This window comes from Anarhichas minor, unplaced genomic scaffold (assembly GCF_050575085.1).
Source record: "Anarhichas minor isolate MPS153535 unplaced genomic scaffold, ASM5057508v1 ptg000136l, whole genome shotgun sequence".
Taxonomy (NCBI): domain Eukaryota; kingdom Metazoa; phylum Chordata; class Actinopteri; order Perciformes; family Anarhichadidae; genus Anarhichas; species Anarhichas minor.
In genome coordinates this window covers 5929221-5956977 of record NW_027466582.1, presented here as the reverse complement: position 1 = coordinate 5956977, position 27757 = coordinate 5929221, and the positions used below count along the sequence as shown (strand labels likewise).

Here is a 27757-nt window from a genome sequence, read left to right as displayed (position 1 = left end):
TGTTGTAGTGAATGAACAGCCATGTTAGTAGTTAGTCAATTAATGAATAGTAAGTATTGTTAAACTAAAAAAAAGAAAACTAAGCAAAACAGCCAATACAAGGGTTCCTCAGGACCAACAAACAAGACCACTGAACCAACTGACTCAGGGGTGTCTCAATGCAGTTCTCATCCGCAGGCATGTCCTCAAGGGTCTCCATTTTTTCCTTAACATATTGTATCCTGGACCACTCTTCGGCTGGGATTGTACCACAAAATTATGGTTTGCACATTTTTTTGTTTTCTTAGAATGATTGATCAATGATTGCTCATTCTTATTATTGGGGGGGGGGGGGGGGGGGGGGGGCGTTTTTTGTGGTAGTTGGCTGCCTGGCAAATGGTGCATCCTTTCTAAACTCTGCTGACCTTTTCCAGAAGTGGACACATGTCCAAATCAGGTGCAAATACACTGTGACTCATTAATTTGCGTGCATGTGTGTGTGTGGGTGTGTGTGTGTGTGTGTGTGTGTGTGTGGAACGACTGTAAAAATATAGTATCATGAACAAGATTACGTACAACTGGGCTGCATTTCATAGTGGTGCTTAATGTCGTAAAAACGCAGAGTATTTATGCTTGCTTAGCTGTGTCAGAATATTAGTAATGACGGTTAACTCATTTATTTTAATTAAGTCTGCAAAGAGTCTATATGCACAGGTCATTTTTATGAAACACAGTATATTTTCCGAATTTCTGAAGAACAATCATAGTTTCTGTATCGAGTAAAAAAGATTTGCTATATTAATGGTTAATAAGTGGGTTTTAGTATTTTTCTTGTTTTCTTTAAATTACACACGGGTTTCAAGAGCTAACCTACACACAAGTGGAAGTGGAAGCCGTTACAATACAGGGCAGCATTAAGGCGACCATAAACACGGTCACAGAGAAGTAGGTTACTTGCCCAACTCCACACACAGCAAGAGCATTTGAACAGCAAGCTTGTTCTTCTCAGTCCTTGTTGTGCCTTGTTACTTTGGGTGCTACAATCCAGCCATGGCAGCCAGGTTCACAAACAACAATGCCAATGTCTTTCTTTACTTGTTTTATGTGCCAGCACACTCACCGAGACGATGACAACACCAAAACAATATTCTCTTCCCTCTCGTGTCCTGATCAAGCCAAGTTCTCGATTCTGTCAGCACACGCCTCAGTCGACGACGCCATTTAGTCTCGCCATTTCATCCAAGTTGTCATCCACAGGACTCCACTGTTTCCTATAGTTACAGTGTTAAGACTAAACTTCACGGTGTGACAGAACCAAGTGGTGGGTATGGGGTGAAACCCAGTTATTGGTTCTGTCAAAGATAGAGGAGAAAAAGTAAGGCAATACTGAACATCTTCCTGTACTTGAACGTAGGATTCCTCATCTTTATTACGTTTCAGCACGCTGAACCACAACAGCCCCCAGGTGATTCAGCAAGTTACAATTCGCAGTTCGGACTGAGCTCAAAAGCGTTAGTATTGAACTGTTTGATGGATAGTCTTAACAGATGCCAGCCACGATACCGAGCGATTTGGTCAATGATTGTTTTGTACTTTTGTCTATGCCTTTACATCTTCTTCTGTCTTGCAATGATGAATGATTTGTAGTGCCAAGACGTAAACTTTTTTGTGTCGTTTGTCCTGTGTGAAACAAATACATCCTCTCGCCAAAACAATAAAGCCTGCAGTTGGAGCAAAACACGGAAGAAGTGAATGATGACAAAATGCGCAACAACAAAAAAAGAAGAAATCATTTATGTTGCATTTTCTTGCAATGGAGTGATGAAACAGGCCCGGTCACCGATTCTCTTATGAATAACCTCATTTCCTGGTTTTCCCACCACCTCCCAGCATGCCTTTAGAAGTCATTGTGAGGTGACCCTCAACATTTAAGCATGTAAGTGCTCTCGACTGCACAACAAACCCTCTGATTTCTGCATTAATGTGTAGCAGCAGGTCATTGTAGTGTTTGACTTTGTCTGAGTCTGTACCTTTGTGTCATGGCCATCTGTTTGACCGCTGGAGCAGTAAGTTCAGATGGTAAAACGGTGCATTTACTTCTTTCATTTCTGTTGCTGACCTGGTGCTGAATAAATACATTTTAAAAGGTGCTACCACTGTGGACTGTGGTCCACTTTTTAGCTTTCTGATAGCATATAGCCTTCCGGGTGACTGAGAGGACCTGCGCCCCAAAAACTTGCAGTCTCAAAATGTTTAAGAGCTAGCACCTCAAATCCACACAGTTTACAGCAGAACTCAACTCTCAATGGTGCCATTTTGATTTTCCAACCTGCACAAAAAAAACAACAACAGAGATTCTCTGTTCATATTATGTTTAATATACTGGTTTCAGCGTACAGTATGTTTTTGTTTTACTATGATTCAGTCTGCACTAGAATTTCTTTCTTTCTTTTGTCTGAGAGAATTAAATTAGCCGATGATAAAATGCATCTTTTTGGCAAATGCAGAGGAGCACAAATGTACTTCTGCTACTGGAATTTGGGTAAAAAAAAAAAAAAAGATATATATATATATATATATATATATAAAACGTGATTGCTGTGTTGTAAATTCCTGTCATCTATATGTCCTTAATCTGTGTGTATCTATTTTTGTTGTTATTGTAGAATTGGCTGTAATATTTTGTTTAAAAGTGGATTTAATATTCCAGTGAAACGACTATGGTTGTCATATTAATTGCTGCTGATTTCTGAAATTGTTATCAAAGGTGTTGGGAAATATTGCTTTGTTTATATTCAAACAATTTCTAGATTGTGTTAGCTTGTTGGTGTATTTCACAAATCTATCAGGATGATCCCTAGACTATATGATTTATCCGGGGTATTCCAAAAGTTGGCACAATGTCAGTAGGCAAATTGGCTACAATCTGTAGCATCTATATGAAATTGTACTCGTACAACCTATGTTGTGACTGAGAACATATAAGGAATGATTTCTTTGTCGTTAAATATACAATGTAAGTAAATTGTTTCATGGAATCCCCGTTCTTTAAAAAAAGCAAAACTGATGTCCTATTTTTGGGAACAATATGAGTATTACTAATAACATATGGTGCTACGGTTCTTTTTGTATGTTTTTGTTTTTAGATGAAAAGAGAAATATTATGCTGAAAATGTAATGTTAAGCCTTACTGTAGATTCATATATCAGACTGTTCATCCCAGAAGAGAAAAATAAATATAGTATTTGAAAGTGCAATATATATATCAGTGCTATGTATTCTCATGCACGTTTCACATTTCAACAAATGAAAGGCACGCAGTTGCAGTGTATGGCCTGCAAAGGTGTATGATGCGAGCCTATAGAGAATATGTTCTAATATAATGCTTTTACAGTAATAATGTTAGCTTGTGACGAGTTCATTTAGCTAATCAAAGGCCTGCACACTCACACAGGTGTTTTCATTTACTTTGATTGTACTTCTGCCGATTGATGTTGAGTTATGCTGGGGATTACTGTATGTGATGACACAAAGCTGATGCACTAATACAAATGATAAAGGAGAGTGAAGAAACTGAGACACGTGACAAATCAACGTGAGAAAAGGCTAATCAGGCACATAAGTGAAAACACTTGTGTGGTTTGACTAAGGCTGTGTAGGGACTTTTAACAGGGCTGCACTAGATCAAATCATTTGGGTATTACTTATATTTAACTTACAGGGCTGTTCTAGGGTCAGCAGATGATGAGGATGAGTGTGGGGTCATCCTTTGATGGGCATATTTTGCAATATGTCTCACTTTAAAATATACAGTAGATAGAGGGGTTACAAACACCTTTATATTGTACAGAAAAACAAATGATGCCCCACAAACTAAAAGACAAGGTTACTGAATAAGAAATCCTGATTCAATACATGTAGTTTATCGATAAAATTAAGAAGTCCTCTAATGAAGACCCTGAATACTTAATAAAAATAGACTGGCGCTATACCCTTCACCTGCTTAAATAGAGACAGATGCATAATTTAAAAGTCTCTTGTCAGGGCAACAAACACATTTTGACTTATCTTCGCAGGAAAGCACATTTAATAACAGCTGCATTTAATTTAGCGATAGCTCAAGAGGTAGATATGGCTCACTGGGACATTTACTCAGAAAATAATCACCTATGCTTTTTCTGATGTTTTAAGTAAAATGTCAGCTGTAAAAAATAAAAAAAAAAACGACATCAGGCCAATTGTTTATAAAGTTATTAAGTGATAAACAAAAAATGAGATTTGGGGTTTTCCTGACGAGAACTGAGGCAACATTTCAAACTCTTCTAAAAATTATAAGTTGCCATAAAGCTGGTTTCAACTTCAAAACAAATAGATAAAAGCATTTAATAAAAGTTAGTCTCTTATGCATTTATAGCTAAACTTATTTGTTCAGAAGTAAGCCTCTGTCATTCAACATAAAGTGCCCATAAAGTGACACTAAACTAGGCCTTAACCGCTTCGTCAAACAGCCTCTGGGGCGTTATCACTGTATAAACAGTGGCAGCTGTTTTGGTTTGTGCAAAGCATGCTGGACCACAGTTTAACGCCCAAAATGGCGGCACGATTGAAAAGTTTTGCCTGTTTTATCCGAGTTTGTCTTCTTTACAGAGTATTTGTTTAGTTGTGTTAGCGGCACTGAAGCATAACGTTTTCACAGTGGTGGCACGCAGGGATTTGATCTAGTGATTGTCCAATAAGGGAAAAAATTAGGATGGCGTTTTGCTATCCGCTCAAATTCCGGCATCACTTTACTAATGCTAGGCTAAGCTACTCTAGGCTAACAAGCTAACTACTTTCAGATGAGTGGTGGTAAAAAGCTTCGGCAGCTCGCGTTAGTTATGTCTTGTCTCACCTGGATCTCCACGCTGGATATGAGGAAGAGGGTATTGCCATAGAAATGGAGGATGATGTGAAAAAAGTGAAAAAGGTAAGTCGAGCAATTGACACAAGCTAACGTTACTTTCCACTGCAGGTTGACAAGCTAGCAGGCTAACTTTCCAGCAAGTCAGACCCCGGTTAGCTTAGCGGTTAGCTGGCTAAGTTAAGACAAATATCAAGTAAATATCAACGACTAGGGGGGCTCAGCAGTCACGTTAACACACTGACAGATTTAACGAGTTTTCATTGAACCGGGAGAAACGTGTAATTTACATATAGATACTAAAGAAAGGTAACGCTAAGTAAGGCGCAACAGATTGAACCCAAAAGATCGAGAAACACGTTACGATACAACGTTACGTTACTGTCTCGGCTCAGGATTACCATGAGCTTCAGGATGATTTATGGTTCAAAGTTAGCTTAATGTCAACTTCAACGCCTTGTTCGTTTTGTAGTACCGGTGTGTTCAGTTGTGGTGTGTTAGACGTAAAGTACTTTCAAGGAAAGCGTCAGCCATCGTTGTATTAGTTTGTCTTCATGGTTTATCTGTGGTAGGATTTTAAACAATGTTTTGGGTCATGAGGGATCTGTGTTCAACATCAACTGTCAAAGGCAGTGGTTATCAGTGTCAGTCATGCTGAAGGGAATCAGCACTCCTTGGTTGTACCAACCGTCCTGCTCTCTCTCTCACACACACACACACACACACACACACACACACCCACACACACACACTGCCTAATGATCCCGTTTGATAACAAGACAGATCTGTACGTTCAGACACACAGCTGACATTCCTTTAATCGTATGTGTCTTGGAACGGACACAAGGGACATTTTCATTCTGTTCTTCTGGTCAGCACAGGAGGAAGCTGAAGGGCAGGACGTGACACCGACAAGCTCTCACAACCTGAGCAGTGAAGTGTCTTTAGGTCAACAATCGTCATTGTGCCGCTCCATTCCATCGTTTGTTTCTTTTCACGACAAAAGGCACTAATGTTAACTTCCCATCTAATTCCACCTCCTCTTCGATGTGAAGGGAAATCTGGACGGAAATGAAGTGATATCCTAGTGTGAAGAGGGTTTGTTGTGGCAAGGAAATGTTTTTGTCAGCTATGTTAACTCACCCAATCTCTGCTCATAGTTTGATCAGGCAAACACTTAAAACTTCCATTCCGTAATACTTTATTACTAATGATCAGTGGTCTGCTTGGGGTCACAAAATGGAAGAAAATACATTTAATCACTTGCCTAGCAGCGTTGTAGCTTTTTAAAATAGTGGAAAAAAACTTATTTTTAGCCTTTTTAACGTCAGTAATTCATGTTTTCAGCTTTATGAAACCGGCTATAGGTTCAGCACCTACTGTTCATCTTTACTTTCAGGCATCGGTGTCAACAATGCATAATGTTCTGGTATGTGCCACTTGGTGGTGATAATGAGCAGCATTTGATGTGTTTTTGATAATCTATTCTATTATTACACAGGTTCAAGTGAAAGCTCAGGCCTCGTCATATAATATGATATTGTTACTTTCACTGTGCTAACTGATTTTGTATGAACTTCTGTAAAGTCTGTAAGCTGTCAAAGGTATCTGGAGAACTTAAGGAATCTGTTATATTCAAACTCCAAGGTTTCCTGCGTTGTTCTGAAGTGTAAGAAAGTCTGAAAGTCCACCTTCCCTTGTTGTCAGCATGTCCATCACTGCACAAAGAAGACGCACATCATCCTCACTTATGTATCTTTGTAAACAGACTTTCACCAAAAAAGGCACTTGTTCCTCTCGAGGGAATTTGCTCTGGTCTCACATTTCACAAGGATACGCCATAAAATGTTAATGCACTTGTCTTCACGAGCTATGCACTGTTAAATAATGCACTGGTCGTAGGTCGTGCTGTTCTATGGAGTCTGAAGTCTGTGATCAAATGTCAGGAACCAAAATATGGTTACAGTGAAGGAGTCAAACACACCTTCCTGTGTCTGTGGTTTAGCGGCGATGTGTATGTGGACCTTCAGCTGCAGAGCCGAGTCCTGGTCGATTGACGCAAGGCAGCAATCGTCCCATCACAATACGATGTGAAGATCTGGAGCAGAAGTGATTCATCGCTCGCCACACCCCCTCTTTGCATGTCGTCAACAGCTGTGGAGCAGTTTTGAAAACGACACGAGATGTCACTGTTTTTGTAAGCGGTTTCAATATGTCAAAGCAAGCAAGCAAGCAAGCACGAACGCGCGCGTCTCATCACAGGAAGTTGTGGCGAGTCCCTTTCCTGTTGGAAACTTCCCTTCCTCTGTGAGGGGAGTCACACCCCTCACTGCGTTTGTGTGTCTGTCACAAGTGGGCAGCTGCCACTGTATGTGTGTGAACACTGAACAGGTGACTAGCCGGAGCGTAGCAGCATCAGTGGCCACGCAGGCGGCGACTCTAGCGAGAGGGTTCATGGAGAACGAGGTAGGCTTTAAAAAAAGAAAAAAAAAGAAAAGGCTTTGAGCTAGAAACATGAAGCCGTGGACACAGTCGATCAAGGCGTTAGTTAAGCACACTTAACTGAGCTAGTGTTGACATTTTACCAGTTGATACAAGCGGTAAAGTATTATATATTTGATGAGGTTATAATGTGTATTCGGGGACATTTTTAAGAAAAGCTTTTTCTCTCTTGATTCGAATGTTACGATGTGATTATACGTCATGTTGTACACTTGACTTCCACTGCAAGTCCCATCCAGTGTTGCAAAATGCTGTCTCGATGTGCACATGCTATTGTTGACATTTGAGCAACACATATTGGGTGACACGGAGGGCTGTACATCTGCTGTGTCTTACTCCTGCAGGGTCAGCAGAAATTACAAGTACGAGTGCAACTACATCATATGTTTTCAATGGATATGAGTACTCCTGTAAATATGTGTAATATGCTATTGCATAGAAACGGATAACGCCAAAGGTTTCTAATTTAGAGTGTTTGAAATGTTATATACGCACAAATTTGTGATGTCTCTCAACTCCGCTGTCTTTGTCTTTATTCTCCAGCCTGGTATCGTGTCTCCGTTCAAGCGAGTCTTCCTGAAAGGAGAGAAGGGGAGAGACAAGAAGGCCCAGGAGAAGGCCACCGAGCGCAGGGCACTCCACACCTTCTCACTCTCTCAGCCCGACCACCGCATTGACCCTGACATCCTGCTTAACGACTATATTGAGAAGGAAGTCAAAGTGAGTGTGACTGGCAGAGAGCTACACAAAGTCCCTACCCATGCATAAAACAACTCTAAAGTAAAACATTGTGTTCTGTGTTGTCCAGTACTTGGGACAGCTGACATCCATTCCAGGATACTTGAACCCATCAAGTCGCACTGAAGTGTTGCAGCTCATTGACAATGCACGGGTAAGTTTCTTTAACATGGTCCATCAGTAGGTTGCGCTCTCTTTTTCTTAGTTTTTCACATAACTGACATCATTCATTATATTCAATTAAATTCCTTATATATATATATATATATATATATACACACACACACACATAAGTTCTCTTTCATGCAAAGAGGGACTACAGTTGATAAAAGCTTTAACGCTTCTGCTTATTCGTGGTGAACTGAAGTAATAAAGTTGTCAGATATTGAAGTTTCTATCATAACAGGTAGCATTACCCACAATGCATGCCTCTGTTTCTCAGAAGTCCCATCAGTTGGCAGGCCAGCTGACGTCAGAGCAGGATGCAGTGGTGAGCTTGTCGGCGTACAACATAAAGCTCGTGTGGCGCGATGGAGAAGACATCATCCTGAGAGTGCCCATCCACGATGTCGCTGCCGTCTCCTACATAAGGGACGACTCTCTGCACCTTGTGGTCATCAAAACAGGTAAAAAAAAACATTTAAAGTGTGAAAATGTGTTGATTTGGCTACAATTTGAGTAATTCAATTTGACTGTGTGCCATTTTTCAGCCCAGGAGTCGGGAGGTTCTCCTTGTCCCAGCTCGTGTCCTGACCTCAACAAGTCTCAGACCCTGAGCTCCTTATCGGAGAGCGGAGCTGTGCTCGTGGAAGTCTGCTGTTTGCTTGTGCTGGCCGTGGATAACAAGGTAACAAGAGTTTCTTTCTTAAGTTCGGTTTCACAGGTGGAACAAAACCTTTTGATCCAAGGTGCACACCAAATGATCTTACTGAGATATCCTTAATGAGTTGAGATGTTGTCTCCTAGCCACCTGCTGTGCTGTTTCTCAAAGGTTCCCTCTGGAGCGTTTCTTTCGGGGAAGAAGACGACTGCCAGCTCGTAACACTGACTGTAAACTCTTATTTGTTGTCTCTTAGGCAGCAGCGGAGGAGCTGTGTCTTCTGCTCAGCCAGGTCTTTCAGATCGTTTACACAGAATCAACCATCGACTTCTTGGACAGAGCCATTTTTGATGGAGCAACTACACCTACCAGACACCTCTCTCTTTACAGTGGTAAAGCAAATACAGACTGGCTCTCTAGAGGGAAAACAAATTTGTGTATTCTTTACTCTGTGGAGTTTTACCCTCTTCTCAAGCTACTGAATTCTCACAACTTAGGTCAGATATGAACCCTTAATAGTACTTTTTTTGTTTATTTTTTTCTTCAGATGATTCTTCAAGCAAAGTGGATGTTAAGGAGGCCTTTGAAGAAGAAGCCGGCACATTGTAAGTCCGCAGCTGAAGAGCCGTACCTCGATGATTCTATATCGGGCACAGTGATCCAGAAAGATTTTGACACACTTCTGAAAGTGTTTTACTTCTGCTCGTCACTTACGAAGGATGCGTTCTTCTCTCAGTCCGTTTCAGGCCTCTATGGAGGCAGAAGGGAACTCTCCGTCAGCATCGACCCCAGCGTCCCCTCAGACCAAGACCGCGAGCGAAGGAGAGCTCAGCACCACGGCTGCCGAGCTGCTGCAGGACTACATGACCACAGTATGATTTCTTCGTCACTTTGAGTATTTTCTTTTCAAGCTGTATTCATTCTCGTTTTGACTTTCACTACCTTTTTCTTCCCCCTTTCTAGCTGCGGACAAAACTATCATCGCAGGAGATCCAGCAGTTCGCCACCTTGCTTCACGAATACCGCAACGGGGCCTCCATTCACGAGTTCTGCATTAACCTGCGACAACTCTACGGGGACAGCAGGAAGTTCCTTCTACTTGGTACGCCCACTGTGTTTAAGAAACGATGGTCTTGTCTCCTACGTGTAAATATGGGCTTGATGCCATGACCGTATGCGTTACAATGTGCCCCCCCCCCGCAGGCCTGCGTCCCTTCATACCAGAGAAGGACAGCCAGCACTTTGAGAACTTCCTCGAGACCATCGGCGTGAAGGACGGCCGCGGCATCATCACGGACAGCTTCGGCCGTTACCGGCGCACCGCCAGCTCCGCCTCCGATTCCACCACCAACGGCAACGGAGCGGCGGGAGGAAGCGCCGCCTCGGACGAGGGCCAGGAGGCCTCCGAGGGGGACGAATGGGACCGCATGATCACCGACATCAGCAATGACATCGAAGCTCTCGGCTGCAGTATGGACCAGGACGGAGCGACGCCCTGACGCGGTGAATAAAGGGAGCGGAGGACTCTTAATGAACAGTAGGCATGAGCTGAGCAGATCAGATGAAGGGGGTCCTGAGCACTGACCTAAGATTTTGGTTAATTGTATTTTCCTCTAATTATCAAGAGGACGTTCCATTTTTCCCTACGCACTCAAGGAAAACCTCAACCTATTACCACAAAAACATGAAGTCAACAAATGCACTTATGCAGATCTGTTAGGTGACAAGCAGTCAGTTGGCTATTTTTGCAACTCGGAGGGATTCACAGCTTCTTTTGTCTTTTTTTTTGTTTTTGATTTTTCTGCTCATTTATTGGCAGTATCTGCCACGGCTGTCAGCAATGTAGCGAATATCTGTTTTGAATACCTTCAGAGACTCTGGAGGATCCACCAGAGTCCACATTTTGGAAGGTTCAGACTGAGGCTGTGCGTGTTTGTGCTATCGTTATACTATAGGTCACTCGGCTTCATCCACCAGGAGGACTTTGCTTATTTTCATTTATTTCACATTCTGTTGAGAGTGTAACATTTAGCTATATTTTGTTTTTCCAATGAGATTTGTGTACCACTTTGTTTTACACGATCCTTTGTTTACTCATTTTGATATATATATATATATTTTTGCCTTATTCAAACTGACCAAGGAAATGCTGTAAAAACAAAACTTCTCACTCGGTTAAAGCGACTGAATGGGGACTGTATTTGACAAAGCCATTTAGGCTGAAGTACATCTATTTTTGTTCTCATGCAGGTCATCTTGTCTTGTGACATTACATGTATCTGTCATTGTGCCTTTACACTGCAGTACTGCTGCCAACTGTCTGTCACACACAGACTGGTAATTATGAACTGTAACTACAGTTGTTGAGCAAATCATGGTTATTAAATAACGGCTACTTTACAATCCCTTTTTGTTGATTGTTATCCTTCACACCCGTCTGCTGCGTTATGAGCAGTTTTTAAATGAGACTGGCCTCCTCGTCCCATTTGACTTTCGTACAGCGAAACTGTCACTTCACAAGGGGTGAAAGTTTAATCTGGCTATTATCCTCTCTGGCTGATCATTTGCTTGGATGCACTTAAGCTGCTGTGGAACGTCAGTCTGAGTTACATCAAAGCAATCATGCCAGATGTTGCCCCTCAAAGTTGGCGATTAGTTTTGTAAGTCTTGAGTGACGAGAAATTGGCGGGACAGTTTTGAGTTGAGCACATTCCAGACTTTCACAGATCTACCGTTAGGAGTTTCCTCAGGAAGTTTTAAAAGTACAGGACTGGAATAGGTTGCCTCGTGTTTATTGTGAGACTGGAGCACAGACAGGAACACTACACCTGGGGTTCAAATGGCCACTTTGGCTTGAGACACCGTCTGCCTCGAACAGAAGGATGAGATCATCACGAAGCCGATGATCTCACCGAGAAAAGACGCATTCTTTCTCGTGACACAAGCGAACTGTTTGTGGTTGATTCACGGCAGCGTTGCGTCATTGTTGTGGAGCAGAGGGAGAGTAAATGATTATTTTTGACATGGTCTCGCTGTAATTGGACCGTGTCTGCTTTCTCACAGCGCTTGGTGAACTCCTAATTGGCCTCCTGTAAATTCTCCTCTTAATCCAGTTTTTAGAGCAGGATGACTCCTCTCGGTGCCTCGATTGCAACATGTAATTATTAAATAGATCAGTCGGTCTGATTAAGGCATTAAAAGATCCCATGCTGCTTTATAAAGACGTCGCCAATTATCTTTACGACTTCAGCCCCTGTAGTGCCTCCCATCACGTTGCATGGTCGTGAGTCATGAAGAAGAGAGGCGTTCATTTACTTGTTTCATCGAGAAGATCATGATTGCCATGAAAGCCACCTGAGAAACACAGAGGCATGCATTGTGGGTAATGCTACCTGTTACGATAGAAATTTTGAATATCTGACAACTTTAATATTCCAGTTTACCACGAATAAGCATAACATGTAGATGTCTGACTACACTGGGTGGGGAAAATGGTTGTTTGAGATGATGATCGACACGCAAAGTCAACAACTGTAAATATCCGTTAAAATAGTATTTAATGCAATTTTAAACTAATTCAAAAAATATATAGATTCAAATATATACAAAAAAGGCAACCCTTGATTCACATTCAAGGCCCACTAGCCAAATCTCACACAGAGTACGAAGCCTAAGCCAAAATGAAAAGGAAACTGCGAGCAAGGAGCTTTCCCCCAAATTAATATCCAACATGGAAAGCTGTGGTCTACCTGCTATTTTCAGCTTAAGGACATGTTTAATACGTGTCCAGGACACGTGTTCCCCTGACCTTTTATACATCTTTCTTCAACAGCCGACACAGTCGGAATCAGTGTCTCGACACTCCGGGGGTTTAATTGTGTGGTCAAACTTAAGCCTCTGCAAAATGTCTGATTCAGCTCTTATTTCCACATGTGCTGGTCTCAAAATGTCTCGTCCTTACAGCAAATCTTCTCTGTAATGGAGCGCACCGAGACACTCCTACACAAAGGCTCGGCGTGAAGACGCCGTCTGGGATTCTCGCCATGTCTCACCCTGCGGTTCACCTTGGTGAGGCTGCTGCCAGTCAATCATGGCTGTGTCTGCAGCTCAGTCCGTGGTGAGAACCGAATCTCTCTGGTGTTGCATCTGTTACGTTCCTGGAACAGGATGACTGCTACATTCTTGTGAACATCAGAAAAACGGCTCTTGTCAGACAAAAGGTAGCAATAGACTGCATCATTCTTTAAGATGCATTGTTTTTGCCCAAATCATCCTAAACCAAACTTTTGCATCAGGACGCCGGCCTCTGATACAGTGTGTGGTATTCATGCTTCAGCAGCAGAGATGGCGTCTGATTTGTACGCCTTTTCAAGTCATTTTGTCATGCAAATGAGATCGTTTAGGCATGAAATTATGAAAACGGCAGACTCCAGGGACAGCTGTTATGCAGAACTGGAATCTAAACAAGCACAAGGGACTCTGGAACAAACTTTCTTGGATTTAAAAAAAATTGTTGCACAATGTTTATCACATTATTTTCATTTTAATGCACTTAGTGTACATTTGCTTTCAGCAGTGAAGCCCACATAGAGCTGGAGCTCATGCATGAACATCTCCACTTCAGGCCCTCCAGATGGAGAGAGACGCAGGGTTACACAGACTGTCACATGCGAAAAACACATGACCCCCATGCTCATGTCTTCTCCCCCCCCCCCCCCCCCCCACCCCAACCTGTGGGGGCCCCGGTCATCCCCAAATGTTTACACAAGGCCTAATGCAGCGTGCACAGATGACGGCTATTTGCAGAACAAAGGAATTAGGAACAATGAATGAGAATGAGAAAAATGCGAGGCTCGTGAGGAAATGGTGCGCGATACCCAATTTGTTCCATTTTCCAAAGCTTATAGGAATATTTTGACATGTTGGGTAATCACATCCACATCTTCTTAATTGCACATGACTCATCTGCTGGCTCCTCCCATGGCTCAGTGAGCCCTTTAATACAGTGTTCTAATGAAAGACTTACCACAAGGAAACATAGGTGAGATTTTTGTTCTGCCAATTAAAGAATGAAAAAGTAAAGCATACGTCTTCAATTGATTTTTTATTTATTTCCAGTACATTTGTGTAATCATACTAGCACTAACAATGGCCCATTTAAGGTATTATATTTGACCAAACCAGCATTACGGTATGTTCCAGTCTATTTTGGGCTCAGTAACACAAGATCATGTTGACATACTAGTTGTTTTCTTGCCAGGTGGCATTGTGGCTCACTGTTCATGGGACACTGCTGAGACAAATGTTGAAGCAGTCTGAGCTGTGTAGACACAGTATTAACCTTGTAATTTCAGTGGTTGTTATAAGAGGCAATCAACTTTATCGGTACCACTGTTGTGGAAAACAAATTGGATGGTGAGGCAGTGAGTTTAAAGCTGTGGTTTTGTTCAGATTGTATTAAATCTGGGCCACAACCCTGAAACTCAGTTTCTTGTTGCACGGTCTGTGCATTAGGACTATAGGTCACTTAACTTTCATATGCTCACATTTCAAATTGCAGACCCCCACAAAGAAAATGAGAGGTTGCCTCCAATGTTAGATCTCATCATAACAAGATCCACATACTTGTGTAATTTAATGTTTAGCCATGAACTAAACTTTCAGACAAACAATGCCATCTCAAATAGCCACTTCCTGGCTGGAACTCAACAATTAGGGCATCAAAAGGGCAGAGCTCCGGCCAAGAGCTAATACATCTTTTACTTTTAAGGAGCAGACGTCAGCAAATTACTGGAAACCATTGTGAGGTCACCAACTAGTCCATTATGACAATAGCTACAAAGAATAACTCATTTTCATACAAAAAAAACAATACTACTCGCTAACACAAATATGCACTTAGTGTACAATTTGTATCAACATTAAGGCTTCTTTTGAAAAGCACAACACATTTAGATTACGGTGCAGTACGTGGAAAGAAGAATATTCTTTCCACACTGAAAACATCGTACAGAGAGAATACCACAGAAACCTCGAAAGCCCCAGCAAACAACCAAAGTATATGGAAATATACTATATAGGGTAACTGGTGACAGTATAACTGATAAGGGTTAAAAGAAAGTGGACAGGAATAAGCTTGAGATGCTTCACTGTAGTTTAAAAACAGCAAGTATTCTGTTTCAAGTCATGATGGCCTAAAGGTCTAAAATCTGCTGTGGTTTTCTGTATATAGCTGCCAAAGCCATGTATAGTCTAGAGGAAAACACACAGTATATGTACCTACTGCACTCGTTCTAAATAATACACATTACCTAAATCTCTCTCTTTGATTATAGGGACTGCAAAAACAGACGTTACATCTAAGTTCATCCTCACTACATCGTGGTCAAGAGGATTTCACCACAATCTCACAAATGGCCAGGACTGCCATGTTGCACTGGAGCAAGGATAGTATTAGACAGGCTGCTCTGTTGTTGTTGTTTTTTTGGGGGGGGGGGGATTTTCTGCCTGAATGCCATAACTGCCACTAGCAGAGGGAGAAACGTCGGGAGTTAATGTTCATCTTGGTGACGCCGATGAGTCTCAGCGGGGCCGAGAGGCCGAGGCCCGGCGTGACCGGGCATTCGCACAGCAGGTCGGACAGCTCGTCCCGCTCCTCGAGGCCAAAGGTGGCGTCGTTGAGCATCCGGCGATGCAGGTGGCACGTCTGCTCGATCTTCAGCTTGTTGATGTCGTTGCGGAGCCGCATGAGCTGCTTCGCCAGCTGCTGGTCCTGCAAGCGCATGTCAGTCTGACGGAGAGAGAGAGAGAGAGAGAGAGAGAAAACAGCTCAAACTAATTGCTGATTAATTCATGACTTAATCCACTAGAATTTTTATGTTTATAATATAATGTTTTGGTCCAGTGAAAATACCAAAAAATTACATTTAAGACATCTGACAACTTGGTGGAAAAACTCCAAACACGAGGTGTGTGGCTTTACAGGAGGGTGGTAATTAGCCTTCGGGCAGAGCCAGGCTAGCTGTTACCCCTTGCTTCCAGGCTTTATGCTAAGCTAAGCTAATCGTTGTCTGGCTGAAGGTGAATATTGACTGCACAGACATGACAATGGGATTGACCTTCTCATCTAACCTTCGGCAAGAATGTGAATAAGCGTACTTCCCAAAACTATTGTGTGATTCCAACAACAACGAACACGTAGTTCACATGATCTAGATTCACTGGAGGGCCACGCATTCAGGTCCTTATTGTGTAACAAAATCTAAAAAGAAAGCTCACAGTGGGACATCCACAAACACGTTTCTCTTCATAAGCTCTCTCAATTGTATCGCCATCGTGTCCTCCTGTCTTTGTGCAAACATCTCTGCAGAGATCATAATCGTCTCTCTCTCTCTCTCTCTCGTCCACTGTCTTTGTGCAAAACGTTCGTGGCCACATACTGTGCGAGTAGGATTATTCTGCCTCTGACTGTGCCTCTTCGCGTGCTCGGTCCAAGCCTATGAACCGCGGGTGAATGTGCAGAGTAAGAATGATAACACTTGCAGAAACTGTGAGTAACAAATGTCAGATGCTATTGCCTGAGTGTCCCCAATCAATCTCACTCACTAATGTGACTGGGATTCTTCTGCCCACTAATTGGACATTGTGCCCGTTGCTGGAGTCTAATTAGCTAAGTAGCAGGAAGTTATTTCTATTCTATTCTCAAAATTATAACGCTCTTCAAATTAAAAATGTGAATGAAAGTGTGTATTTGAATCTCAAGTATTAAGTTATTTTTACATTTTTTTTTTTTTTAGAGGTGCCAAATTTATAGAAAACTGCTCCATAATCCAAAGAAAGATGATATATTTGTGCAAATAATTTGAGTAATGTCTCACCAGTTCTCTCCTCAGCCAACTTAGAGCTTCATCAATGTTCTCAAATCCTTTCAGAACACCTGACTTGCACTGAATCACATCAGACTTCACGACAGTCTCTGCGGGGCTGACTACGTTCCCCTCAGGCTCCACTTGGATCGGGGATTTTACACTACTTGATTCCCCGAAGCTTTCCGCCTCAAGGCGGGCTTTCCACTCCAGGTAGGAAGGCCTCCTGGTTTCCAGTCTTAGCTTCTCGGTCAACGCCTTCAAGTTCATGAGATGGTCGTCTGTAGGCAAATCCACGTCTCCCCCACATTCTGCTCCCGCCGGGACTGTGTTCTTCTCCACAATAATCTGAGGAGCCGAGGGAGTAGCCATCACTAATCTGATAAATAAAAAAAGCTGTGTCAAAATAAAAATAGATAACGATATCTGCTTTTCATTGGTGGCCTCTTTCGTTGTGACAAATGACCATTGTTGTAGGTTTTACTGTCAGGAAAGTCAATCTTTAGAAGTGCCCTGTTTCTCCTTTGGTGCTTTGAAGGCCGAGCATCTTTAGATCTGCAGAGGAGAGAAGAAGCACGCTGTGAAACATTTGCTGACTCCACCACTAACCACATCCAACCGACAGAAAGACAAAACTAACGTGACATTTGACATGCAAGACTGCACCACAACTGTGGCCAGACACCGTTATATGACTGGCTAGACTATATATCTCAGACAGATTGATGAGCGTTCTTACCCTCTGAAAAGATCGAGCATTTTGGCTTCTAACATATCAAATAATTCTCAGCACACTGCGGGAACGTACATCCAGGGTTTTTGGTTTGACAGGAACAAATTGTTTCCCTAGCAACGACACAGGCACTGGATATGAGTCAGCCATTTAACACCTCCTATCCTCAGGGCTTTATTGCCTTAAACAACCTGTGACAGACAACTGGCAGTACGGCACAACGACTGACAGTCTTGCTCTTTTCCAGCAACCCTTCTATTGACAGCTATAAACCTATGCAACAAATACATGTTTCAAAAAACTACAGATCCTGAACATTGTGGGCATATTTAAGTACTCTTCATGAGACACGGGTAGGGTCAGTTGCTGTAAAGTAAGGCTTTATTTAGGCACAGCATGTGCTTTTGACTGAATGCTAACATCAACATGCTAACAATGACAATGCTAAACATGGTCACCATCTTAGTTTATTTTGTTAGCATGCTAACATTTGCTATTTAGCGGAAACATTAATAGTTCTGCAGGTATTTGTCCATAAACCAAAGTTGTTATTTCAAGATACGTAACCAGAAATCTAAATTTCACACTTTTCATCTCAAATGATTTAGATATATCCATCCAATAGTTAACATATTTTAGTCTGGACCAAAGTGGTGGACCCGCCATCCATAAAAGCCATCCACCATCGCAAAAAATGTATATATAACATAATATTTTCAAAGGAACCTGGATTTCTATCATGCTATACATCCACACACAATTACATCTAGCTACACCTCAAAATATGGCATCCAAATATCTCAGTATCTTTTTATCTGGCCAGTTTAGAAACCCTGGAGTGATTCTGGAGGCCCACAGGAAAGACTAACTCAGGACATTAAGCCACAAAGGAAATCTTAAATGTGGCCTCTTAAAGGATTTAGCAAACACACACTCATAACAGCGGCAGCAAAAGCAGACTTTCTGCCCAGTGTCCTCCTTTCTACAAAGTCTCCAAGCACTCAGTAAGTGGTTAGTGCTCAGTTATTCCATAATGGGCACAGCAGACCAGCAGTGAAGTCATTGCCCTTGTATCTAATGATAGGCTTGTAAAATAGACCTCTGACTGTGAAGAGTAGCTGCTGTAATGCACGAAGGCCACGGGAATGGATCTTCTCCTTATTCTGGAATCTGTCTCTGGAGACCACAATGTATACAGCAGACCAATAGAGGAGGAAAATAAACCCATGCCACGTGCATTGTTAGGAGTTTGTTAGGACCCTGTATGTACAGTAAGGAATTGATTCAAATTGTGAAAAGAAACTGCAGAGCCAAGAGGTTTAGAAAGAGGGGGGAGGAAACGTGTGTGTAAGCATATTAGCTTATATATTGAGCTGTGATCACAATTATAAAGACATAAAGGGTTTAGCAAAAAGCCCAAACCAGCCTCTTGTTGGCTGCTCGATCATTTAAGAGGCACTTTTGGGGAACACGGCCACTTTTGAATAGTCCAGCTGAAAGATATTTGTCTTAAGGAAGCCAAAATATACATCCTGAATATCAAACGGAGTCTTGCAAACAAGGGCAAATCTTGGTGGAAAAAAGCATTTATCGCCATTATCCAAATGACTCAACTGGCAACCAACCCACCCAGCATTACCCGTACATTCCTCTGGCTTTGAGGCGGCAGAATATGATGGCTCAGCAACATGCAGTTGCAGCGTTACCGCACCAATAAAAATGTATTTTGTGGTGTTGTTATGGGATGCCAAAACCTGGTTTAGGCTGAAGAACTTCAGGAGTCTGGCTCTCTCATCGGGCACATGTCTGCTTAACAAAGGGCAGAGTCACTAATCAGGCTTTAGTGTGCATCTCCATATAAAGGTGTTAACTTTCAATCTGTGCTGGTATACAGTACATGAGAATGTGAGCATTATCCATATGGATCAACAGGATTACAGCAGGTGACTCAAAGTCAATTTAAATAAGAGATTAATAAACTTTTTTTTAAAGTTATGGATACTGTCTTCTTTGTTACCATCACACATGATTCCTTCTGCCATTATTACAATAACCTGAAGTTAAACAGCTCTTATTACTATAATGCAACCTGAAACTTCGCATGTCTGCATAGCTTTATGGAATGGCATTTTTTTCTCTTTAATAAATTGTTATGGGCAAAAAAACATCAACATTGACTACAGTATATATCTGCTTTCTCTAGAGTCCCGACTTTAACATAAACTTGAATATTTTATTCCTTCCCGAGCCCATCAAGGAGTGACGTCGGAATATAAAGTCGTGGTCAACTTGACTAATTATTCTCATTTTGTTCATGCAAGTCAGGTTTTTTTTTTCAGTAAAAGGCAACATGTAGCAACTTGTCATTGTTTTCCTCATTATATATAGCCTTGCATCATTTCTGTAAACAAATTATACAATGCTATGGCTACAGTATAATACCAAGTAATTTACTCGTTCGCATTGTTTTTCACGTGGACACTCATTTTAACCTCGTTTTGCTTTTCTGACACCGTGCTGCAGGGTGAGACACCACCGGCATCCTCTTAAAATACGGTAATTCTAACTGCGTGTGGCTCGTTTACCTTGTAAGAATCCTCCTGCTGCGGTCCAACTTGCAGTTTAAGCAGCGACATCAGCGCAGACCATCTCGAGCCCCCTCTCCTCTCTCTCTCTCTCTCTCTCTCTCTCTCTCTCTCTCTCTCTCATCCCTAGCAGCTCCACGGTCCACTTGTTTTGAGCAGAGCTGCCGGAGGGAGGGGCGGGAGGGTTCTGGTGTCTTGGAGACGTCCTAGGAATCCCTATCAGACTTCCCGCCGCATTAACACTGTAATGTGTTCTTTTCTGTGTTCTGCGTTCTGCGTTCTGTTCCGCAAGTGCGCCACAGTTCTGATGACAGCACAACATCTTCACTCTTACTTTCATTTATTTTTAATTCAATGAAATACGACAACAAACACAGTTTTTGTAACAATGAAATTAGTACAAAATGTGAAAAAAGTCGATACATAAATACAGACCGATTAACATCAAAGTCGTCATCTGTTACACGTGAGTTTACTAAAACACATTTTGCCAGAATAAATACAAAGAGCTCTTCAAAAACGTGTCAAAATGTACATGTGTGAGATTATTCCTTTCTATTAAGTATCAATTTTACAGCTTATACCAATGCAGTGTGTGCGCCAAATTAAGAGTTGTACGTCGTAATGTACGTCTATAAGAACTTAAATAAATAAAGAGCATTTCTTCTGTCCACATCAGTATAGCTTGTTGCTTCTACTACAGCAACAGGTGATTTGTATTAGTGCTGATTGCTTGCTGGAGCGATAGCGCTGCCATCACATAAGTAATATCAGGGCAGGGGACAAGGGCCCCCCAACTGGAAATATATCTACATTTACTGTTTTACAATATCTTCAAGTCAAGTAAATCAAATAGAAACTTTTTGTTTTCTCTCTTAAAACACAATATTGAATTGATTGATTCAATATGACACAACTACACTAACTGTCATTGAGCTTCTATTAATTATCAATCATTTGATTATAGGAAATAAAAAATGTTCTATGGGGTCAATGACATCTTCCTTTTAATGGGAGAGTTCATCAGTATTAATATAAAATTGGTAGAATTGTAAAAAACAGCATTTCATATGATATCATATAGTTAGTCAGACATCGAGGAGGCAGTCTAAACGTGATTGTCATATTGCTTACTGGTAAACTCTTATGGCATGGACTCTAACATAACTCAAAAATGACTGCACAATCAAATGTGTCCAAATAAAGATACACAGGGAAATGTAGGATCCCACACCAAAAAACAATAACAGCAACCCATAACTATTACAGTAGAATATGGCAAAGCGCAAACATGTGAAACGCAACGAAAGGTGATTTGCAGCCAAAGTCTGTGTCATTGTGACTCTACTGCCTGTGTTTTGGTTTGTGTTTGTTTAAAGAACAATTATTCTAGCTGCAGGGATTCTGTATGCTGTAAACCAGAAAAAGCCATCGTCTCCACAGTAAGTACAAGTGCAACTAGCGTTAAAATAGAACAAAGGGTCAACAATCCTATATTAGCAAAGTATACACCTGAATGCTTGACGATCACTTCAAATCTACATTTTCTACATGAAACATTATAAGCGAGTTAAATGACTTATCCGGTATTTTAGAAACTTAATTTACTTCTCTGCTTGGTTCTGTTGATAGTGTTGACATTTGTATTGGGAAATCAATGGTGTTCAGACTTTAATTGACTGACCCTGTTCATCACTCAATCTCTTTTATTTCATAAAGTAAGTTCCTCTATGTCATCATCGAATGAGGCGATGGCACGAATTGTAGGCCTGCTCTCTGTGACGTGAAGGGTGTTGAGGGAGGATGCTGGGGGAGTGGAAGACCCCGAGTTGAAGCTGAGCAGTCTTTCCCGTCTTGATCGCACTCCGTTGGTAGTCGGAGGACTGTTGAGCACCTCCATTTGATTGGAGGTGCTCCCACTGTCACCCGCGGGTGTTGCCGGGGCACCAAATAGCTGCTGCATGAGGCTGGACTTCCTCTCCTTCCCCGCTCCTCTTTCCGTCTCCTTCTCTGTCTCTGTCTCCACCCCTCTGAGACTAAACACACCTATTGCCTCCAATGCAGAGTCCCTGTCCTCTTTGGGCGGAGGCGGGGGGAAGCCGGAGGAGCCGCGAGAGGCTGAATGTCCGAAAGAAGGCGCGTAGCTTCCGAATGCCAAGTCGTCCCCGGAGATTTGTGTCCGCGGCGCTCTCTTCCCCGTCCCTGTTGTGGCAGCTCCACCATGCGTGCCTGATCTTCTCCTTCCGCCTTCACCGCGCAAACTGGCCGACTCCTCTGATTCTGCGAGGTTAAAAATGGAAGAGGTGTGGTTCCTCTGCTCAGGAAGACGAGGAGAAGAATGGTTACTGGGAGCCTTATTGAACTCAGAAGGACTAGACTCAGCAAACATGGTGTCCTGGCCTCCGTGTTCCTGGCGGTCTATTTCACGCATCTTAGCCAGCAGCTGTTTTTTTTTGCGACGTGCTTCTTCTGCTGCTTGCTGATTGGCCAGAGGTCCCTGGTTCCACCTCTCCACCTCTTCCTGGACATGGCCGCGCTTCCTGTTGTCCTCTTCCTCCTGGTTCAACAGGGAACTTCCTGTCGTCCTCCTACTGTCGTCTTGCTCTTTTTTTTTCTCCCCGCCTGTGGACATAAAACAAATCCATTAGTGCATTACTGCTTTCTCGTACTTGTTGTACACACACTGTTTAATGATCTTACCATCTCCTGGTGTCTTTGCCTTCTCATCGAGCACATTGAGCTCCTGGTGGAGTTGCCGCCTCTCCTCTTTCTTCACCATCCCCTTCTGCTTGTCCCCTTCTCTTTCTCCGTCTCTCCTCTTCTGCTTTTCCAACTTTTGATGTCTGTCTTCCGTGTCTGCCCATCTGTCCCCTCTGTCATACTCCTGCGGACGTAAATTGATAAGGGAGAGACATAAGAGGGGAATGACGGACAAATAACAGCGACAGGGGAAGAAGAGCGGACGTTTGGGGTGAAGTGGAGTGACTCTACCTTGAGAGATATGTATTCATCAGGTGCCTGTTCACTGCACTCATTGGCATCAGTCATGGCGGGGGGAGGTGTAGGGAAATCAGGACTAGACGCTCTGTCTTTGGTGTGAACGGCCTTGGTGCTGCTCCTGCTCGGGACTATGTGTGTGGGGGGGGGGGGGGGGGGGGGGAAAGCAGATTGTATATTAGATACAATTTTTGCTATCCCAATTTTTCCCCCCCCAATAAACCGACAGTCAGGCCTTACTTTTCCGCTTTGCGCCACTGTCGACATCTTTTCTCAGTGCAGGCTTCATCATGCGATTGGCATAAATGTTCTTAGCATCTAGTTCTCTCTCCTTCTCCTGATAAGAAAAGGACACAACAAAGTGAACATTTCATACAATGCTGCTTTTCATACACAATCATAAAGATAGTTTGTCTCAGCTGGTATTCTGAGGTATATTTTTGTTATACATGGACCTTGAGTTTATTGTTCAGTCGTTCCAGCTCCTCCTGCAGAGTCCTGATCTCCTCCTGGGCACTGATCGTCTTCTTCCTCTCTGCAGCCAGCTGCCTCTGGTAACTGCTGTTGCTCAGCTCCATGCTACGCTCCAGCTCCTTCAAACACACACAGGTAAACAAATACACTTTCCAGCTACCGCGTGACAAAAAGGAACTAAATGATCTTGAGATAAAAAAAATCCAAAAAGTTACAGATTTTGCCATACATGATTTATGTTTTATTTAATAGATGCAAGTGATTGTTTATCTAGCTTTAGTATAAATAAATGTACCTTAATCTTGTGTTCTGCCTCTTGGGCCCGTGTCTTCTCTTCGTCTAGCCTGCGGCTCAGCTCGTCTCTAGCTCCTAGATCTCGCTGGTCGACCAGCTTCTTCAGCCGCGTGATCGTCGCCTGACTCCTTTGCAGCTGCTCCTCGCTGTCCTTCATCCGGCGCTCGGCAGCCCGCTCCCGCTCCTGAGCGCGCCGGAGCCGCTCGCGCAGCACCTGGGTCTCGTTGGTGTGGCGCGACAGTAGCTGGGATATCTCGCTTTCTGTGTCGTCGTAGCGCTGCAGGGCTTTCTCTTGACGCACCTGAAGCTGCAGCACGCAAAAGAGACAATATTACATTTTTTAGGATGCCACAGGAGTTCAAGATAATGGTGAAGAACTTTACGGTAAAAGATTATGTGATTGGTTTTTCTGCAAATATGTGTGTTAATGTCTTCCTATCAGTATTGGCCACTAAAATCTGATGTTTAATTAGAATTTTCTACCTTTCTTACGTCTCAACCAAAACTTAACTAGAAGGGTGGATCTACCTGTCTGAGAACTCGATTTTCCTTCTGCAGCTCCTCGGTGCGCTGTTGCAGCTCAGCAAGGGAGTTACGCAATTCATTGATCTTTAGCAGGCGGGCTGAAAGCATCCTCTTGGTCACCAGGTCCAGGTCTTTCGGGGGCGTAGACTCCTTGCTTTGTGACCGCACTCCCCTGCGATGCTGCTGGGTCAGAGGCTGGCCACCTGGACGCTGTGGGCGCGACACACCCCGGCGCCCCACGCCACCTGCACGGTAGAGAAACACACAACATGTAGAACATATTAAACGGTAGAGGCTTAAGACAAAAATCTGTATCAAACTATGTGTGTGTTGTTAAGAGCTATGGAACTTCATTACGAACAATTAAAGTAAAAAATTGTCCTGCAGAAAACCACCATGTGTAAAAGTCTGCCTCACACTGCCACCACCTGGACAGTAAATACAATGTCCTTGCTTTATATACCTGTCTTGTAGAATGGGCTGTTGGAAATCCTCTTTGACCGCACCCCTCTTTGAGGGGTAAGGGATGGAGTCCGGGACTGGGAGTATGGTGAGATCGAGCGGCCCGAAGGAGACTCGTTCTCATAGTCCTCCGAGTAAAACGACCCGGTACTTCTCCGTCCCTCTCCATCTGATATCTGGTCCCGATCTGGATCCGAAGGCCAGGTTCTGGTTTTCGATCTGCTCTCGACACAGACTTCTTTTTCACCGTCACTCCGGATCTCCCGGATGATCTTTTTGTGCTTTTGGAAGGACGATGCTCGGGAATCTTTCTTTGTGCTCCGGAGTGACTGGCGACTTTGATCAACATCCCGGTTGTCTTCGTACGGATCAGTTACGTTTTCAGATTCCATGATGTCACTTTGAGAAGAAATGCTGTGTTGAATTTGAAGACAAAAATTCAGAAAGAAATGTATCAAACTTACAGTAAAAGTCTCCTGATGTCAACATTTGTATTGTGCTACCAGATGAAAAATCTCGGGGCCAACTGGTTTCTCTGAGGTTTTCTGTTCTGTGTGTCTTGGTCACTAAGCGACAACACACATGAGGTGGAAATTTCCATGAGGCTGAATGATGTATGATATCACTACTCAACACCAGTGCTGCTACATACCAATTAGTAGCCTGCCCCCATCTGCCCTGGTGACTTATTAAACAGACAGTGTATTATTTCTGAGTGCAATAAGAAGCATGCGCACACACCTGGTCAAAGAACACAGAAAAAGAAGAGGGGAAAAAAAAGTGTTCAGGTGTTCTCACCTGATATTTTAATTATGTAGTAGTGTTGCATGTTATATTCAGGTTGTACACATACAGTATACATATTATGTATTCTTGTATAGTTTGCCATATACTGTATCAAATGTAGAATTCTTCTGACAATATTTTGTGAGTAACTGTATTTGTATTTATTTTTATTGGAATACGCCTGGATGTACAGTAGTATAAACATCAGAGTATCTTTACACTCACCACATAGGTTATATTATCCCCATCATCTCTGTTGGCACCATCGTCCACATCTTCTGCTTTATCGTATGTCTTACTGTCTCCTGATAACGCAATAAACGAGAAAACGTATGCAGTCAAGTCACAAGCTCTCAAATGAAACAAATATACAATCAGAAGCGTGTTCTCAAATACTTACTATAGCGATACTACTAGCGTCCCCCTCTCCGTGACCCTTGACAGATTGGATTAAAGTAGACCGTCTGCTGTTGACAGTCGCATTGTCGTGACACTGCCTGCCACTTAAAAGCTACAATGTGGCTAACTAGTAAGTTATGTGAGGCCAACCACACACCTCAGTGGGCTTTATATTCACATGCAACATTATCAAATAGACATGAATAAAAGAGACGAGTAGGTGAGGTTTCAAACAGCATGTCAGCGCACTGGCGTTAGTTAAAGTGGACGGACTTGTTGACGATAGCTTATTATGCTAGCATAGCAACAAAACAAAACAAACTAGCTTCCCTCAACAGGTGGAATGTGTTTTAATGTTACTGCTCTGTGTCTGCTGGTACCAACCTGTCCGTTGTGCGCGTTTATCATTTTAAATCGTCCTGCCTTTCTCTGGTTTACGTTTAAAGTATGTCGCAATTAACTCGATAGGCTAATGTTAGCAACATAACGACTCAACTAGTTAGCTGCTATCACGCTAACGCTAGCATGAAGTTAAGCTAATTTAGCTATACCGTTAGCTAAAAGAAGGCATAGACGTTCGCCTTTTAGGAAACAGCCATGACTATCTTTAAAAAAATGCGCTGCCCTGTTATTAGTCACAGTAAAATAGGAAGAAGGAGTAATCCTGACTGTCAGAAGCATTCAGATACGATTATTTTGTGGTTCACGACAAGCCTGGTGGTTTGCTCCAGTCCTACCGCTGACGCCGTACCATGGCAACCACAGCACTCCGTGCAGGTGCAGTACCCCTTTAATACCAGGGTGGCGCTGTGGTGCACGCTGTGATATAAATATAGCTATCTGTTTATTCTAGCATTGTGTTCATTAAGGAGAACGTTGGAATAACATATCTACCAACGCATATTATGTGCTTAGTCCGTGTGTCATAAAGCACTGTTATCTAGCCAACTGATAGGACATGGTTTCTTACTCTTGTTGTGCAATGCATATTTAAATTGTGTTTTTAGGATGTGTGCATACACAATGTCTGTCACTTCAGCAGCATTTGCTTGGCGTTTGAGATATATGTCATGCCGTATATGCAACCTAACTATGACACCAAAGTCTAAAATTGTATTCACAGCTGCTGTTAATGTCTTCATGCTGTGCGATGCATATTGTGCCAGTGTTTTAAAAACAAATTATCTGTGTATATACAAAGTCTGTTAGTTATTTTATTGGCTGCAATATGTATTGTAAGATACAAGCACATGAGAGGGCAAGTGCAGCTTGATCTGGATCCACACCACAAACTGACAGAGCACATACTTATTAAATTCACCCAATTTGAATGAAATTTGATATGCTGCTAAGTGACAAAAGGTGGTGTCAAGTTGCCAGGTTTAACCACAGTCAAGCAGAAGTAAAAATGTTTTTTACTTTTGAAAGAAACGTGATTTTTTAAAATAATAATGCATTGTGCTTGTTTAGGGGAAAACAAATCTGGGTTATTCACTTAAAAGCACATGCAGACTTTGAATGATGTCATTTAGACCTCATATTTGGTCCATACTATACAAATTTAATAAAATTATTATGGATGAGCTGTGCAATATTGTGTACAATCACTTTTGTTCTTGTCTACGGGAACTGTTTTTATTTTATTTTGAAGACTATGACCGGAAGTCCAGTGTTTTCTGTGATGTCTGCGTTGCATCT

The 27757-nt window shown here is 42.4% G+C and overlaps 3 protein-coding genes across 4 annotated transcripts; 1 reads left to right on the top strand and 2 right to left on the bottom strand.

Annotated features, from left to right (window-relative positions):
- The first annotated feature begins 4543 nt into the window (after positions 1-4543).
- ccm2 (CCM2 scaffold protein) lies at positions 4544-11344 on the top strand. 2 transcript variants are annotated; one of them, XM_076083847.1, is made up of 11 exons: positions 4544-4945; positions 6885-7345; positions 7925-8101; positions 8190-8273; positions 8562-8745; positions 8830-8966; positions 9196-9331; positions 9487-9544; positions 9676-9811; positions 9903-10041; positions 10143-11344. In XM_076083847.1, exons 2-11 carry the CDS (start codon positions 7250-7252, stop codon positions 10436-10438), a joined length of 1443 nt encoding a protein of 480 aa, XP_075939962.1. In that variant the 5' UTR covers positions 4544-4945; positions 6885-7249; the 3' UTR covers positions 10439-11344. The 2 variants fall into 2 exon arrangements, with proteins under 2 accessions (XP_075939962.1, XP_075939963.1); XM_076083848.1 differs by lacking the exon at positions 6885-7345 and having other exon boundaries at positions 4545-4945.
- Positions 11345-15465: 4121 nt separating this feature from the next.
- Positions 15466-20173, bottom strand: fam167ab (family with sequence similarity 167 member Ab). The gene is made up of 3 exons (XM_076084022.1): positions 20123-20173; positions 16817-17248; positions 15466-15729 (listed from the first exon to the last, which is right to left on the bottom strand). Exons 1-3 carry the CDS (start codon positions 20171-20173, stop codon positions 15466-15468), a joined length of 747 nt encoding a protein of 248 aa, XP_075940137.1.
- A 272-nt stretch (positions 20174-20445) lies between these two features.
- On the bottom strand, positions 20446-26807 carry lca5 (lebercilin LCA5). Its single transcript, XM_076084078.1, has 10 exons — positions 26061-26807; positions 25886-25965; positions 24876-25288; positions 24416-24657; positions 23889-24194; positions 23575-23712; positions 23360-23456; positions 23114-23250; positions 22823-23006; positions 20446-22744 (listed from the first exon to the last, which is right to left on the bottom strand). The coding sequence occupies exons 2-10, from the start codon at positions 25888-25890 to the stop codon at positions 21834-21836; spliced, it is 2433 nt and encodes an 810-aa protein (XP_075940193.1). The 5' UTR covers positions 25891-25965; positions 26061-26807; the 3' UTR covers positions 20446-21833.
- Positions 26808-27757: the final 950 nt, after the last annotated feature.

Bases quoted from the DNA above. Each gene is read 5' to 3' on its own strand.
- ccm2 (XM_076083847.1), top strand. From the start codon at position 7,250: ATGTGTGTGAACACTGAACAGGTGACTAGCCGGAGCGTAGCAGCATCA. The intron at 8,102-8,189 runs GTGAGTGTGACT...TGTGTTGTCCAG, and splicing joins ATATTGAGAAGGAAGTCAAA to TACTTGGGACAGCTGACATC. The intron at 9,545-9,675 runs GTAAGTCCGCAG...TTCTTCTCTCAG, and splicing joins GAAGAAGAAGCCGGCACATT to TCCGTTTCAGGCCTCTATGG.
- fam167ab (XM_076084022.1), bottom strand. From the start codon at position 20,173: ATGTCGCTGCTTAAACTGCAAGTTGGACCGCAGCAGGAGGATTCTTAC. The intron at 17,249-20,122 runs GTAAACGAGCCA...ACAACGAAAGAG, and splicing joins AGCAGGAGGATTCTTACAAG to GCCACCAATGAAAAGCAGAT. The intron at 15,730-16,816 runs GTGAGACATTAC...TCTCTCCGTCAG, and splicing joins GTTGGCTGAGGAGAGAACTG to ACTGACATGCGCTTGCAGGA.
- lca5 (XM_076084078.1), bottom strand. The intron at 24,195-24,415 runs GTAGATCCACCC...TGCGTGCTGCAG, and splicing joins AAAATCGAGTTCTCAGACAG to CTTCAGGTGCGTCAAGAGAA. The intron at 22,745-22,822 runs GTAAGATCATTA...TTATGTCCACAG, and splicing joins GGCAAAGACACCAGGAGATG to GCGGGGAGAAAAAAAAAGAG.